General features: G+C 36.3%; 1 protein-coding gene across 4 annotated transcripts in view; it reads right to left on the minus strand.

Moving 5' to 3' along the window:
* Window positions 1-16850, minus strand: part of LOC107310795 (protocadherin Fat 4-like) — a 41730-nt gene extending 24880 nt beyond the window's left edge. For 2 of the 4 annotated variants that reach the window (XM_015856777.2, XM_015856774.2), the window contains exons 1-17: window positions 16647-16848; window positions 14696-14767; window positions 13186-13346; window positions 12048-12092; window positions 11603-11698; window positions 11203-11292; window positions 10378-10488; window positions 9550-9666; window positions 8283-8373; window positions 6989-7101; window positions 6559-6732; window positions 5966-6094; window positions 5556-5711; window positions 4506-4686; window positions 3144-3277; window positions 1138-2082; window positions 36-161 (exon numbers count right to left, since the gene is read on the minus strand). In XM_015856777.2, the coding sequence (XP_015712263.1) occupies window positions 36-161; window positions 1138-2082; window positions 3144-3277; window positions 4506-4686; window positions 5556-5711; window positions 5966-6094; window positions 6559-6732; window positions 6989-7101; window positions 8283-8373; window positions 9550-9666; window positions 10378-10488; window positions 11203-11292; window positions 11603-11698; window positions 12048-12092; window positions 13186-13346; window positions 14696-14767; window positions 16647-16716 (2811 nt within the window). In that variant the 5' untranslated portion in view covers window positions 16717-16848. Of the gene's footprint in view, window positions 1-35; window positions 162-1137; window positions 2083-3143; window positions 3278-4505; window positions 4687-5555; window positions 5712-5965; window positions 6095-6558; window positions 6733-6988; window positions 7102-8282; window positions 8374-9549; window positions 9667-10377; window positions 10489-11202; window positions 11293-11602; window positions 11699-12047; window positions 12093-13185; window positions 13347-14695; window positions 14768-16646 lie in introns of all 4 variants that reach the window. The other 2 variants (XM_015856778.2, XM_015856776.2) reach the window with 2 other exon arrangements.
* Between the last annotated feature and the right edge of the window lie 211 nt (window positions 16851-17061).

Consider the following 17061-nt stretch of genomic DNA (forward strand, 5'->3'; position numbering starts at 1 on the left):
GAAAACTAAAACTAAAAATCTGTCCTGACACTTACTTGTAAAGTGAATCCAGGTGTAGTCTCCCTGTCCAGTTCTGTGTCATTCCTTAATGAAAGTATTCCAGGAATATCCACAGTAAAAAAAGTACTGTTGTGAATGAAGTGTCCCTGAGAAAAGCCAGCCTAAGAAGGAAAAATAGTTTATTTGAGATTACCATAATTAATATTCATTTTAAAATATATATTATCGATATTAATACCTGACTTGTCTGTAGGACATATTTAAAAAAGCTCAAGTGCTTTGCTAAGACAATGGATGAAACCTTCTAACCTAAGCTATGGGAATAATGGACTTCTCAGGCAAATACAACTGAGGGAAAATAATAAGCTTTTGTAGGATTCTCTATTTAAAACCTACCTATTCGTCTCCTAAAACTTTCTAAGACAGTGGGTCCTCACCAACACACTTAGTGGAGTCCGAACTGGGAGATACATTTACTCTTCTTTAAAATTGACATAAGCAAAAACATTATAGCAAATCAGAAATCTTTGCCTCCAAACAAAGTTCCCAGTGCCATGACTACATGCGAAATTTCTTTATGAATAAAGGAGAGAAAAAAACAACTTTTTAAAAAGCAGTGTGAAATAGCATCATTTGGTATTAAAAAGAAAGAAACTACATCAGTTTTAGAACTGCCTCTCTCCTTGATGAAGCTCTTACTAAGCGCAAGTTGACTTACAGAAAATTACTATCATATTCCAAGACAGAAGCAATTTACCAAGCAATATTAAAACAGAGTTGATTATTTCCCTTAACATTTAAGGTTTCTGTTATTGCTTATTATATGGCATAACATACATGTATTCATTACTTACGTGCATGCACAGAAAATCAACTTCCACTGTCCTAGTTTACATGTACTTATCTTTTCCTAGATTCTCTGAGATGGCCAGGAAACTATTTTGTAGTTAAGGACTGATTTATTGTTGGTTCCATAGAAAGCATAATGTTTTCATGTCACAAAATGTATTTATTGTCAATCATTTAAGCAAATCTCCTTTAGCCCAACTAATACTAATACTGTTTTGTTGGGTTTTTTTTCCTTGAATTAAAACATGTAATCATGATTCATCAAGATGAGATTACTTTGGTACCTACCTCATCATCATCAGTAACACTGAATGTGCAGATAGGGCTACCCTTCTGTATGTTTTCAATCACAAATATATCATAAGTTGCTTGATTAAATTTTGGTGGATTATCATTGACATCTAGTACATGGATAACAACTTGTGTGCTAGTGTTAAGACTTGGCTGCCCTCCATCTGATGCCTCCAGTTCTACTTCAAATTCCCTTGTGGTTTCATAATCCAGCTGCTGGCTCAGGAAGAACTGCCCAGTGGTCAAATTGACAAGAAACATTGGCGAGGAAGTTGGAGGTTTTTGGCTAATAATCCTGTACGTCACAAAGCCATTGGCGCCTGCATCCAAATCTGTAGCAGATACTTTCAGTAGTTCACTTCCCTGTGCTTTGTCTTCAGAGACACTCACTTCATATCCACTTGATGAGAAGACTGGAGGGTTATCGTTCACATCATCAATGACAACTGTTAAATTGAGAACTGCAGAAAGCCTGGGTTGGCCTTGATCGCTAGCAATCACTGCTAAGTTGTAGATGGCTTGCGTTTCTCTGTCCAATTCCTTTTTCAGCAAAATTAATCCTGAAGCATCAATGTCCATTTTTCCCTCATCACCTTTCAGAGTATAAACCACCAACCCATTAAAACCAGTATCCACATCAGTAGCTGGTGCACTGGCAACAGGAGTTCCTGCTGGTGTGTTCTCCAGAATCTTAATGGTAGTGTTAGTTATACCAAACACAGGACTGTTATCATTGACATCTGTAACTTGGATAAACACAGTAGCATAGTCAGTAGTAACTCCATCTGACAAGGAAATATTCAGTGTGTAATGATTCTGGGATTCATAATCCAGTTTGATTTTGGTCCTGATAATTCCATTGACATCAACATCAAATGTTGCTGATTCTGTCAGTACTCTCAATATAACTGGTATATGGGGGTTTAGAGACTCATATTTTACCTGTGCAAGATAAAAATATTATCCATAAATATCCATAAATATTATCCATAATATCCATAAATCCATAAATGATTTCAAACCAACAAACCACCTCTTAAAAAAAGAACTGTAGTTTTAACTAAGTTCAAATTCATTTTACTAGTTTTATTTACTGAAAGTAAGAATCAAGCCCTAGTGTACACAGAGAAGTACAGCTGGAGAGGATTGCCTCTAATTGGAACATGACTAGGACAGAAATGTAAATAACTATAAAACATAACAAAAAAAATAGAGTTCAGTTTAACTTTCAGCTCTGCCTTTCTTTACAAAAAGTGAAAATATGAACTAACTCAGGCAGCCAATAAAATATAATACTGAAACACACTGTATCTCTCTGATTGTTATTAAACCTCCCACCTGTCTTCATAATTGCATTTAACAAGGAGCTGTCATAGTGCATTGCAGTGACCTGTATGCCTAAGCATTTTTGGATCAAAATGATGGACAAGTTCTCCAGAGCCTTCTTTGAAAATGTCCTTCCAACAGCTTTCTAATAGCTACAAAATGGAGTCATGGTATTTCATGTCTGTTGGTTTTATATGTGTCACTAAGGATGAGTGTATATTGCTTATAACCTTTGGGCCACTGCAGTCTTTATAGAATGCCTAAAGGCAACGAAGAACTAAGAATGTGAGTTTAATGTTTCAAGTAGTTCTAGCTGTGGGTTTTGCTGATTTATTTGTTGAATTGTTTTATTTTTTGATTGGTTGCATGGTTTATTCTTTTCTTTTCTTTTCTTTTCTTTTGTTTTCTTGATGGTGGGGACAAGTTGTGATGGTGGTGGGGATTGTTTCCAATGTTGGATGATAGCAGATGGCGTTTTATTTTTTGTTATATTATCAGCTTCAAATGATAGACAAGAGCAGCGTGTAATAGAAATGAAGCTTAAGCAGAAAAAAACAAGAACAAAAAAAACCCACAAACATAATTCAAGGGGATAAATACACTTTGAGCATGTAAGAAGGAGAATTTCCTTACAACTACCATGTCCTACACAAGAGATAAAATAAAGTTGTTCTTACTCTTGCCACTTCAACGGGACTGACTAGCTCTTCCTCCACAGACACATTGTATGTTTTCTGAATAAACTGGGGTCTGGAATCTCCAACTGCAAAGATATGTACTGGCACTGATGAACTCCTTGGATTTGTCCCACCTGCAGTCAAAAGAAAATCGTCTCAGAAAAAAACAAAACAAAACAAAAGCCAACAACCAAAACCACACACAAAACGTCTTCTGCCTAGAAGTATATATATATATATATATATACACACACACACACATATATACACACATATATATACACACACACATATACATATACACACACATATACATACATATATATATATATATATATATATTTTATTTTTTTTTACTGGTACTGATTTGTTTTGCTTTTTTTTATTTCTCTCCTCTCCTCTGTTCTTACTGTAAGTATCACAGCACTGCTGAGAGGTCCAGTCCTAACGAAGATCAGAACATAAATTATTGGATATTACCCTTCCAGTAAATGAGCTTGAATACACATTACAACAATTAATATTTAGCACAGAGAGACATCAGATGGACCAATGCCAATGCACCTCTTGTGCAACTATGCTTCTGCCAGTATCTACTTTATCCACAGAATCATTATTTGAAGACATAACACTCATAATGAGAAAAATCAGAGGGAGAAACACTGGAAGGATGAAAAGCACTTCAGATGCTCATGCATGAGGGGGATATCCATCCTAGGTTACATTTACTTCTGTCATCATTCTGATTATGAATATTCATCATCAAATTCTCTGATACTCTTAAAACAAAGAAACTCTCAATATGTATTTCTAAGGAAACTACATTTGTTCCAGTCATCTAGATGGTTTTGGCATCTCCACTTTAGTTTCTCCATGCCCACATAGATGTGAAAACACAGACCAGTTTCTCGTTACATTTAGTTTTTATTCTAATACCTGTTGACTGAATTATAAATTTCTAGAATTTACAGAAATTAGAATTCCTCCAATTTATAACATATATGCCCAAATCTTGGTCTACTGTCCTGTGCAAAAGCAGTCAATAATTAAGTTAAAGGTAGGTGTCTCATGTCTATGGAAGCATACAAAATAATTTGAAGCAAACTAAGATACAAAAGCATGATCAGAAAGCAGTGTTTTACTACAGACACAATATTTTGGATGAGCAAGACAAACTTCCTCATCTTTAACAAACAAGAGCAGGTGAAAATAGGCTCCTAGATGATATTTTTAAAATAAAGTCTATCTTGAAAACATTCATTAAGAGAAAGGGAAGGAAAAAACACCAACAAAATGAAAACAACAACAACAAAACTGCATTTGAGGTTGTAGTGTTGAGCTGTACTAAAAATTTCATCTTACCATCAGTAGCTGTCACCCATAGGACAAAGTTCTTACTCTCATTGGCTCTTAATGGGATTACTGCTTTTAAACTGATTTGTCCTGTGAATTCATCCAATTCAAAGTATCCACCTTCATTACCACCAGCTAAGACAAAGCTTATTGCTCCATTTATACCTTCATCTGGATCACCAGCAGCAACCTGCAGAATAAATAATTTTAGTCTAGATTTTTTTGGTATTATAAAGAAACACAGAATTACTTATTCCTGCATAGTCTGCAGAGAAAAATCATTAATGGAACAGACACTTACGAATTAATATCATTCTCTTATCTCTCTTACAAAACTTTGTACCTCTAAATTAAAAACAATGCTTCAGCATAAACAACCTTTCAACAGATTTTACAATTACATCATTTGCTGGACTCTAGCAGCATTCTGTTCTCATTAAATAACTTGTAAACAACTAAGTCCAAGAAACTTATTTTCTCTCTCCTGTCTGTAGAAATCAGGATGTAAAAAAAACAAACAAACAAAATCCTTTCTCATTCACTCCCTGATCTGGGATAAGATATGATAAGAGCATCTGTGATGCCGTGTTTATAGAATATCTAAAGATATAAAGTTTTAAATAAAATGTGGACAGTTTCTGAACTCAAAGAAGTTCAGAAAAGATCCTGTTATTCAAAGGATCACTACACAAACCAAAGCAAGAACTCAGTCACATGGAAGTGTCATTTGCACTTAATATTTCTAGTACCTTGTATGGGAAATCACAGCTTGAACCTTTGATTAATCAGCTGAGGCAAGTGCTGGGTCAGCTGCAGGAGCACAGGTGAGAGTAATCTAGCTGTGCTCCTGGAAGGGGTGGACTTCGACTCCACCTCCTCTAAGACCTCATTTAAGGGCTGACCACCACCAAGGCAGCATCTCTTGGAGACTGCTCCCTAGTGGAGACTGCCTCAGCTTTCTGGCCAAGGCATCAACATTGGCGAGTTTTCTTTACTAATAACCTTTGACTATTTATCACCATCTTGGTCAACATCTTTATATTAGCCACCTTTACATACCTGAAGAATGTGCATTCCTGCAGTCATATTGTTGAAAATAACTTGTTCATATTGTGTGTTTGTGAAGGTTGGGCTGTTGTCATTTTCATCTAGCAACAATACGTTGATTGCAGATTGTGCCTCATTGTAAGGTGGCAAATGATCTTTGGCAGTGACCTTGAAAATGAAGCAGTAAAAATACTGTTTTGTTTAGAATGCATGTTCTATAAATAAGAGGAAGAACGAACAGCAATTGCAAGGAGAACAAACTCTATCACTGCAGAGTTATTTCCCTCCACCCAGTTCTAATGTCAAAGTCTGGGTCTGATTCTTCAAGTAAGCTATTGATTCACTTTACAGAGAGTCAGCCTCTTTCCATGTTTAGTTATCTGTTTGTCTCAGCTTGCCTTGGAAAGAAGCGAGTTTATTACCTGTAGATGAATAGATGATACTTGCTCCCTATCCAACAGCGTGGAGTTCCTCACAGTTAGAATCCCATCTTGACTAATCTGGAAAGGACTGTCAGCTGGAGTAAGACTGAGCGTTCCCTGGAAGCCTCCCTGCAATCAGTAATGACATTTGCTATTAAACAGGACACTCACCAAGCTAGTTCATTAGGATATTTTATTCTTAATTTCCAGGTGGAGAGCATTTAACCTTCAGGTGTAATTGAGGCTTTTGTTCCAGATAAACTGGATTGAGAAACTTGGATGAAATACATCACCCAGGCTAAGAGCTACTTGCAGCTTTGTGCCTGTTTCATACTTCTATGCTTTCACGTCAGGGACCTTCAGCAAACCAGGAGGAGTTTCAGAGGCAGGAAAAAAAACAAAACAAATTGCTCTTGGGCTGCAATACTTTCCTCCTCAAAGAAGTGAAATTATGCTTGTTATCATTAAATACATAAAGGTAGTCAGAAAAATTACATATCTATACCAACATTCACCATACCCATATAGTACAAATGCACTTAAAGGTATATTTCAGAAGTAAATAATTGGTAGCAACCAAAAATGTTTTTTACCTCATCTTTGTCAACAGCTTCTACTCGAAGAACTTCCTTTCCATTTGGGAAATTTTCTAGAATTGAGACATTGTAGCTTGACTGTGACAGAACTGGAGGATTGTCATTTACATCTTCAATAGTAACCAGTACTACAGCATCAGCTGTTTTCATATTGTTGTCTTGCTGTGCAGCCTAGAAAACAGGGTTTATAGCTGTTATTAGGGTATGGAATTTACATCTAGCCATCCCACCTTAATGCAACAACATCACTACATACATTCAACAGATGTAAATCCCTTTATTCTGTCTTTTAGATTATGTAAACAACAGATGCCAACTGTGCCTCACATTACCATGAGGAGCACTGTTAACAGCAACATAGGCTCTAATACCAGTTTATGAAATTGAGACTTGATATGAATGTGTTGAACAGTAAAACAATGACTACCTCAATGCCCACAAAAAGATACGGACATTCTTCTCTGTCAACTGCAGTTTTTACTTCCAACATTCCACTATCAGCATTGATTGAAAAGGCGTTACTATAGGCTGGAGGTTTCACTAAAATAAATAATAATAATAATAAAAATACAACAGGTTAATGAAAACAAAGCATAATATTGAAGCCAATCTGTCCCTTTTATGACACAGTCACAGCAAAATTAACAGACTGTAATGCTATAATGGGGTGGTAATAACAAGGTGGCAAAGTCTTAGGCTACAGCAAATGAGAATGAGCCCAAATCCAGCAGCCACAGATGCAGAATGAAGGAAATGTTTAACCTTGGAAGGCCTCAGGTATGAAGGGATCTCTAGCAAAAGATACCCTCCCCTTCACTGCCAACCCTTATATGAGATCTGGGAAGGGGCGGAGCCTGGCTCCATCCCTTGCAGTCACTCAGATGCATTGCAACCCATCCCCTGGGTTGGCCCTACCTTCTCACTGGTGCTCAATCACTGCTTTAGGTTGTGACTTAGCATTTCTACTACACAGACATCCCAAATATAAGGTTTGGGGTTTTTTTTTTTTTTTGTTTGTTTGTTTGTTTTGTGTTCTTTTTTTTTCCTCAAACACCATGTTCTCAAAAGAATGGTCTCATAAAAGAATGGTCTTCAGTGGTTTCAAATTCATTTTCTCAGGAGCTTTTAGCAATTGTATGGGAAATCACAGCCTGGACCTTTGATTAATCAGCTGAGGCAAGTGTTGGGTTTACTGTGGGAGCACAGGTGAGAGTAATCTAGCTGTGCTCCTGGAAGAAGGTGGAGTTGAGCTCCACCTCCTCTAAGATCTCATTTAAGGGCTGACCACCACGGAGGCAGCATCTCTTGGAGATTGCTCCCCAGTGGAGACTGCCCCAGCTTTTTCAGCCCGGGCATTGATATCAGTGAGTTTTCCTTTACCTTTTGAATATTTACCATCTTTACTATTATCCACCCTTACAGCAATTCTGTCAGAAAATCTCCCTATGGAACTGGTCTTGAATGAAAATCCTGGATAGAAGATTCTAAGTTGTCTTACATTTTAAATCAGAAATTATTTACTGAGAAGAGGTTATGAACATGTAGATGTTTTATAGTTGCCATAATAACTGAAAGTCATCTTGCAGAGCAGCACTGCAGTGAAAATGTAGGCAATTAAGACATTTTCTGCCTGTACACTGTACTTTGTTATTATTCTCCTTACTAATATAGTACAGCATAAGTTACTGCTTGAATGTCTAGAAGAAAATAAAAGCTCTTACCTTGCTTGATGCTGTAATATACTTTTTCATTTATACCTGTGTCTCCATCTTTAGCAAATATCTTCTCTGGAAGAATAGACAAAGGACCCAACTAGAAAAGAAAGAAAGTACACAAACTTAAATGTGTTTATTAAGTGCATCACCATTCTGATTAAAAGAAGTCAGGTTGGAAAGGATTTTAATAACCTCATCTTGTGAAAGTTGACCTTGCCCACAGTAGGAAGGTTAGACTTGAATTTCAAGGGCCCCTTCCAGACCAAGCCATCCTATAATCCTGTAATCTAATCATTGGGATCGAGAAAGAAAATATCTGTCTGCTATACTGGCTTTACAGAGTGAAGTGATGAGCAAAATACTTGGTGCATATGCTCTGTTTGCTTTAAGAGACACCAGACTCTGAAGCAGTAGTCACTGATGGAATTAATATTAACAGCAGTGCACATCTCAGTTCTTTCCATTCCTTTCTCAGAAAAAAAAAAAAAAAAAAAAAAGCAAGTCTAGACTGTATCCCTAATAAAAACAACAATTTATTTTAAAGATAAAACAATTTCAGAAGATCTAAAGGATTCCTTTCAAACAGTTAAAGGTGAACTTCTAACAAAAGGTATAACACTAAAAGTACTGGTGATTTGACACATCAACATGAAGATGATGATGAATAGGGTTAATGAAGAGAACTGTCCAGTTTAACTTGAGTGGATTATTGTTGTTCCTACACTGTGATTTTCTTCGGCAGTACATGCCTGAATTAAACAAATATATCCCAAACAGAAATTACATCATCCCCTACATAGAAAAATAACTTATGTATAACATTGTATACGTATACAATTTAGATTCTTATTTTGCTTACCTAAGGAGGAATTACAGTATTTAAAGCTGACAGCAGGAAGCTAATCCAAGGACTGATCAACCACATTTCCAAATGTACAATATAAACCCTACTGCAACTCCTGTTAAGACTGTTTTTGTTTTGGTGTTTATTGTATTTTTGTGTGTGTGTGTGTCATTTGTTTTTTCCTCCTGAGAAAAATCTGTTTCTGGGGCAGGAAGTTTCATCCTTCATATGATTGTTCTGCCTACCTGGTGCTTGGAGGTCTATAGTGAACAACCATAAAATTGGCCACCAATTGGCACAAATTTGCCCTCCATTAACTCAGGTTACAACTCAGTTGTAAGCAGCTGAATGAGAAACATTCCTTGAGAGAAAAGCACTGTGGACAGAAATCATTTTTTACATTTACAGCATCCAGTGAAAAGCTTTTACCTTGTTTTCACTGATTGTTCCATTGTAAACTGATAGAGTGAAATAGGGGTTCAGTGTGTCATAATCTTGCACGTTGATTATTAATGAGACAGTATCACTGTTGTTTCCAAATCTTTCCTGCATTCCAAGAAGAGAATACGAAACATTGTGATGAAAGGGCCATTTTTCAATAGAACATTAGAATACAGAAAAAAAACAGGATACAGAGAGAGAATAAACAGAATAGTATTATTTGTGTTCTGCAATGTCAGCATCCTTAGTCTGAGAACTCTTACTTTATCCAATTCTTCCACTGAGAAATACAATTCTATTAATAATACTATCAAAAAGTAATTGTACCGGGCATGTATTACAGAGAAGCATGCAGGTTGTAGTAACGGTGCATTTGCAGTAGCTATACTATTTGCTCAATACTATAAATATATGTTGCTAAATTACTTCTTTTTAGACCTAAGAAGTCAAATGCATAACTAAATCTTTAATCTTTAAACAGAAAAAAGACTGCAGGTGGTAAGCTGCAGTAACAGTAGGACATTAGATCTGCCAGAGTGATCAGAGAATAAATGAACTGTTTAAATATTGAAATGCACACAGAAAGGAACTTGGGCTGACTTTTACGAGCAGATCAATGCAGTGACTCAAATATTAAGAATGTACTACTTTGCCCGCAATATGAGTCAAGATGCAGACAGAACTTTTGGTCTATAGACTCTATAAGGAAGAGTTTTGAATCCCGAGTTTATAGACTTACAGAAAACAAGACATAATGAAGGAGGTATCATTGTAGAACTGCCTTAATTCCTACTCCTTTTAAATTTTATAGCATACCTTTGCTTGGACTGTTAAATTGAAATGGTTGACCTTGTTGTAATCCAAAGTTTTATTCACCATGATGTTTCCATCTCCTTCCCTTATATAAAAGTAATCAGAGTTTGGGCCCTGAAAAATGAATCAATCACATGTTTTACACAGTTAATAATGAAATGCATTTTTTTTTCTCTTGCCACTTTTATTATTAGACTATTCAAAAATGACTGAGAATTTTCCTAATGACAACTCTGGAAAATGCAAGCCCTTTTCCACTCATTTGATTGCCACTCCGAGTGCCATTAGAGTTTTCATCTGGTTTCTCCCATTCTATGGTTAGAAACAAAAGATTCCATGAATAGTAACATCTTCCCCTCATGAACTATGAAAGAAACAGACGTATCAAGCTCAAAGATGGAGATCTCCATAGCTGATATCTAAAGTTAGTTGAAATAATCTTACTTCAAGTGGTTTGTGCATACCCCTCAACAGAAATAAAGATCAACAACAAATCTTTGTAGTACTATCTTTAGAAAGAGGGGAAACTGCTTCACTTCTGTTTGTAATAAGGACAAAGGGTTCCTGGCTGTACATTAATAATGCTGCAAACATTTCACAAACTTAAAGAAATAGATTCAGGCCTCACTGCATACTAGATTGGTCTCATGGTAAAAATTTTTATCATCACACTGTTCTAACATTAAATGGTCTTTCTGATGCCATCACTTTGCTGGTTTGTAATAACAATATTGCAGTACAAAAGTGTGTATTTGGATCAAGTCACAGACTATGCCATGTATGAAATATAGACTGGTGTGCACTTCTGGGCAAACAAATAATACTCACCCAAAGGCTGTAACTAATGTGGCTGAACAAAGGTGAGAGGTCTTTATCCTGAGCTTCCACTTTTATAACTGTGGAATTTATTGCAGATACCTAGAAATAAAGAACATCATGCTCAGCCACAATCCCATTTTGTTCTTGCTTCTGACCTTTTGCTCCAAAGCAGGAAAATGTAGCCAGTCCCTTAGAACAAGCAAATTATTTCTAATTTCTATTTTTGTTCAGGTAGCAGAATGTTCCTTCTTCACTTTGTACCTCCATTTGGGATGCATGCAGCCCAGTCTCATTTACGCAAAGGCATAGAAGAGTCATGTAAGAGTGCATGTGGTTATCTGGTATGGCTGGGCCCCAGAAATAATTTCAAATACTACACGAAAAATAATTAACACTGACCATAACCCACCTCGGATACTGAAGTGTTATAGAGAGCTTGTAGAAATTCTGGAGAATTGTCGTTTACATCTTGTAATTGTAAATCCCGTGCATTCTCTATTTCATTCTTCATAATGGGAGCAGAAGACATTAGAAATGACATCAGCAAGATAGTAGCACAATGCTAACATGTAATTTCATCGTATAAAAAGAGGTCTTCAAAGAGATACCCTTCAGTTCTAGAAGCTTTTTAATGCCAGACTACCAGTTGTAACAAGGGAGTTTTAAAACCTTTTTAATTTACTTTACTTTTACTGAGAACAAAAACAGTCATTCCAGTTGGCTTCTTTAAACACATACACCTTTTATAAGATAGTCATAACTCCCTGCATCACATCTCTAGTATTTTGGAAAATAATACTTTGAATTAAACCCAGACAAAAAAATACATAGTTGAAAACACATCTTCTACTTACCATTCCAGACCTTTGGCAAACAACAGAGTAAAAGAGATGGTCACTCTAAAAACCAATAGCAAGTAAATAATATTACCAATAGAATCTCCATATGTTTGTCAAATAATCATTACCTCAACGTATACGTAGCAAAAATATACAAAACATCTACTGCTCAAAATTTCAGGTGTGCCATGCTGAATTGGCAGTTAAACATTCATGGTTACGGGAGCATAGTTCAGCTCTGCCACTTCAACACGTCATACCAAAAAATATTATTCTCTATATATAGCAAGTTCATTGCAGATTATTAACTGTAATGTTTAACTGGCTGCCTCTCCTCTGCTGCTGCTATCTGCCAGATCTTACCAACCACATATTGGCTATTCTTTGCACTAGACAATTGACAGGGAATTAGACAATACGTATACAAGCCTATAAATTATCATAACATATTCAGGAAAATGTTTTAACTCGTTTTTAAAAATATCCAAATGAGGAAATGATGTGCTAACACTGAAGTGCACTTTCATCAATCAAAAACCTTGACCATAAGTACTGTGTTTAAAATCTGTGTGGTTCAACTCTGCCAAAATACTCTGAAAAAATACAAAAAATGGCCTCCAGTTACTATGCAGTTATAGCATTTTTTTTTATTCAGAGGCAACTTCAGTGAGAAAAACAGTATTGCTTTAGAGATCCCTGGTAGTCCTATAGAGCAACCACAGCCTCGAAGGAAGGCTCCTGATTCCTTTCAGCCAACAGAGGTGAGGGATCTATTCATGTCTGCAGTTATGTACAAACATAAAAATCCATAGGATTAAAGATTGCCTTCTAGCAAATTATAACCAGTCAATTTCACTTTGATTATGTAATTCATGTTACTTGGAGATAAATTTACAACTTTTATTACTGAGTAAAAATACACGATAAAGATCCATCTTGACATCCAGCTAAATTTTCAGTTACAGGAAACTGGAGATATATAGCACATATATCACAGAGATGTGGATACTGAAATCTACACTGATGTTTCCTATGTGTGGCTCTTATGTTATACTAACCTGTATTGTGAAAGAATAAATATTTACTGTGTGCTTTTTATCACCAGCCAAGAAAACCTTTTATGTCTGGATTTTAAATGCAATGAAAATAATACCTCAATAGAATCAACATCCAGTGGCTTACGTGTCTTCACTGTTGCATTATTAGTACTAGAATGGTACTCCAGCTCCACATAGTCTAAGTGCTCAGGGAACAAAAATTCTTTTAATTTCAAATTTACATTGGGTGGGATATTTATAATCCATTCTATATCACCTGTAAAAGAAAGCATAGCAGATTAGATTGCTTGATAGAAGACACTCATATGTTCATCTCAAACGTACTGATAAATGATCATTGGTTTATGGCTTAGTTAGACTGTGTGTTAGTTTTGCATTTTGTTATTATTAAGACAGATTAAACATGCTTTTTTTTCAGTAGCAAGTATGTTTCTTGCTTTGTTAAACATCAAATCCATGCTAGAAAGCATGATTGGATTGTGTTCTTGCAAATAATCCAGTGTAGTGTTACTGGCATAATTATTAGACAGTTATCTTACATTTATCAAGATATCTGTATGCATGAAATAGTGTGCATCTTCTCATGGAAGACATCATCAGGGTTGCAAAAAAATCCCCTCTGCTCTCCCAAATCTTCCCTGAGATCTTAAATGTTTTCCATGATCTTCAGGAAGCGTACTGGTTTAGTTTCTTACTCTATTATTTTTGTACTTCATCTTTACCAACTCATTTTAGCAAACCTTATTGTTACAGCTCCATCTCTAACCTCAACGTGCAGGTTCACTGCCTTGGTCCCTAAGCTCCAAAATGAAAGGAACACCTTCTTCTCCTCCAGCTGCAGGGAATGTCTGGAATACTCTCAGGTACAAGCCCAGTGATATAAGACTACGATTGCTTGCAGAGATAAGGTTCAGTCAGATGGCAGTGAGCACAGAACAATTGTGCTGTATCTCAGGAGCAAAGTGTAAAATGGATCACATTATCATGTACAATCTTGTTGAAGCTGCTGGAAGAAACTGCACTTTGAAATCAAAATCTAACTTAAGTTGCTGATGTACCATCTAACCTTCCTTCCAGAGATGGATACATTTGGGCAAGCAACAACAGGCAGCTGCCTCACAAAAAGTGTTGTGTCCAGAGGAGAGACTGCCAGAGTCTAACAGAAAACCAAGGAAGAACTTAGAAAATCTTGTTTTTTACTTCTCTTCCTTTGTTATCCTGTCCCTCTGGTCATCAGCAAACTTGCTGAGGGTGCACTCAGCCCCACTGATGACACCGGCTGTGTCTATTCAGCTAGTGAGATCTTTGGAACAGTGAATTTATTTTTCTTATATTTATTTACCCTACTAAGCAAATTAGCGACCAAATTTTGCCTCAGATTTGACACACCAGAAAGCACAAGTTCACCAGAGGGAGCAGTATGTTGTTTCGGCTGCTGCTGCTGCATCCATTCTCAAAAACTACTGTAAAAACCAACCAAACAAACAAAAAACCACAAAAACTTATAATACAAATCCACTACAAATTACAGCTCGTGCAAAGAGTTGAAGCACTACATGCGCTAAAGAGTAAGTCAGATAATTCTAGGATCAAATCATGATTTACCTGTATATTCATCTAAAAAGGTTGACAGCTGGAGTGTGCTTGGTGTTGTGTCACAGTCTATGCTTGTGATTTCTAAAAAGAAAATGAAAAATCATGTACAAAAAACAGAGAGAAAATTTCCAGAAAATGCACAAAGTAAAAGACCTGATACTACATAAAACTTGCATACATCAGTTCAAATACATCAGATTTATTATAGTGATACATCAAAATAATTTTCAGGATTTAGAACAATATTACCTGAAAAAGATAAGATTGCTGGCCAATCTGTCCTTTTTCCCCCTCATTTTTTTTCAGTGAGGAACTTATAAGCAGCTACTGATAAAAGTCTGAAAAAATGACTAGTTGCAGAACTGTCCTTCCTCCCTACCCTGATCAGAACGAAACTTTGGCTTCATTGCTTAACAGCCATGAGTCACTGTACTTTCATTTCCTGCTGAACATTTGCAATTCAGGCACATTGATTCACCTGAAATACATTCACCTTAAGTTGCCACTTTATAGTGTGATTTCACAGAGTAATTTTCATGTTCTACACTAAAACTCAGTGACACCCCTCTGCATTTTCTCTGTATGATAAAAAGGGATGGTTTTGTTGTTGTTTTTCCCTATATCTACGAATAAACACAGAGAAATCACACAGATTTTTCTCTTCCTTCCCTGACTAGAATTGCTCCACAAAGCTGACAGAATACCATCCATATTCTTATGGACACTTTTGATCTCACATGGGTTTGTATCAATGCTAAAAATGTCCCGCTCTTCTCCTTCTCATTCTCACTGCATATTCAAACTGGCAAAAGAAACAGTGAGCTAATTTTACCTGTTAAGCTGATGTCTTTATATTTGTCCCACCCTACAGAATCCCATTTATAAAGAAGCAGTGGATAAATTTCTACACAAGTAACCTTAACTCCTAAAAAATACTGCAGTGAACTGCTGCTGCTTATGCCTTCACAACCAAGTATTCAAAAGTCTACTTGGGAAAAGAAGGTTCTGTATTATTGAAGAAGATTGGAAAGGTGGAAGCTTGAACATGGCTCAAACATTACAATACAGTTCAATAAAGGAAATTCAGTAATTAAACAAAAACTTCTGTTACTGTTCTCCAAGAAGTAAAAAAAAAAACTTTGCTCAGGTTTCCCTGGCAGTTCTGGAGCCAGTGGAAACAAAGAATCATACAGTATCCTGACATGGAAAGGACTCATTAAGGATCACTGAGTCCAGCTCCTAACCAACACAGAACAACCCAAAATCCAAACTCTGTCTGAGAACATTGTCCAAATGCTTCTTGAACTCTGTAAATCTTGGTGCCATGGCCACCGCCCTGGAGTGCCTGTTGCAGTGCTCAGCCACCTTCTTGGTGAAGGAGCTTTTCCAAACATGCAGCCTGAATTTCCCTTGCAGAGGGGAGGAAATTTCTAGAGAAAGTCTGAAGGACTAAAGTTATGTTTAGGCACCCAAATGCTCCTTGTATGCCCAGATTTATCTAGTGAATGACATAGTTCTCAGTTTCTGGGAGAGCATTTCTAAAGGAGTTATTACCAGTACAAAGAAGATCAGACAAGAAAAAGGTAACTACTTCAATCTGAATTAACAGGATAGCATAAAGGAATACAAGTGATCCCAACTTCAGATCTAAATGTTGTTGTGTCTAGCTTTAGTCTGGAAATGTTACTCAGTGCCTGCTGCAGATACAAACTAAAACTTAGGAGTTCAATGTGAAAATCCAAGAGCAGTGGTTTTCAACACACCATCACAGAGCCTCTTTGTGTCTACAGATAACCTCAATTGGTACCAAGATTGCTTGTTCAGGTATTACTTTAACAGTCAAAAAAATCAGTGAGTTTTAAACCTCAAAGACTGTAACTTATACGAATTTAACAAACAATTCTATTTCACTAAAAGCAAGACTAGAACCACAGGAATTTATAAAAATAACATTACTTACTTTGTGCATGGAGACAGGTGAACATAAGCCAGCTAATCAGCGCAAAACCCACAGATCCTGAATGCGCCATAAGCACTGCAGAAAAAATATACTACCAAAGGCAAAAAAGATGGTTGTTTCTCATATGCAGTATTTTCAAAGATCCATTTCATAGGTAGTTTGCAACTATCTTCATGAATGCTTCAGTGATGAGAAGAAACACGACAAGCCTTTGAGAAAAGTCCACAGGCTATATAACGTGCTTATCATTTTCACCTCATGAGATCAAAGTCCATTTTGTGAATAAAAATAAACCAACAAGGAAATGCTGTTGTTTGTGTTACAGAGCAAAAGACAGAAGGTATTTTTAAATTTATTATTTAACATACAGATGAAAATATATAAATAACTTAGAACTTATAAGATGATTCTGGCA

The sequence above is a fragment of the Coturnix japonica genome, chromosome 3, assembly GCF_001577835.2.
Source record: "Coturnix japonica isolate 7356 chromosome 3, Coturnix japonica 2.1, whole genome shotgun sequence".
NCBI classification, from domain to species: domain Eukaryota; kingdom Metazoa; phylum Chordata; class Aves; order Galliformes; family Phasianidae; genus Coturnix; species Coturnix japonica.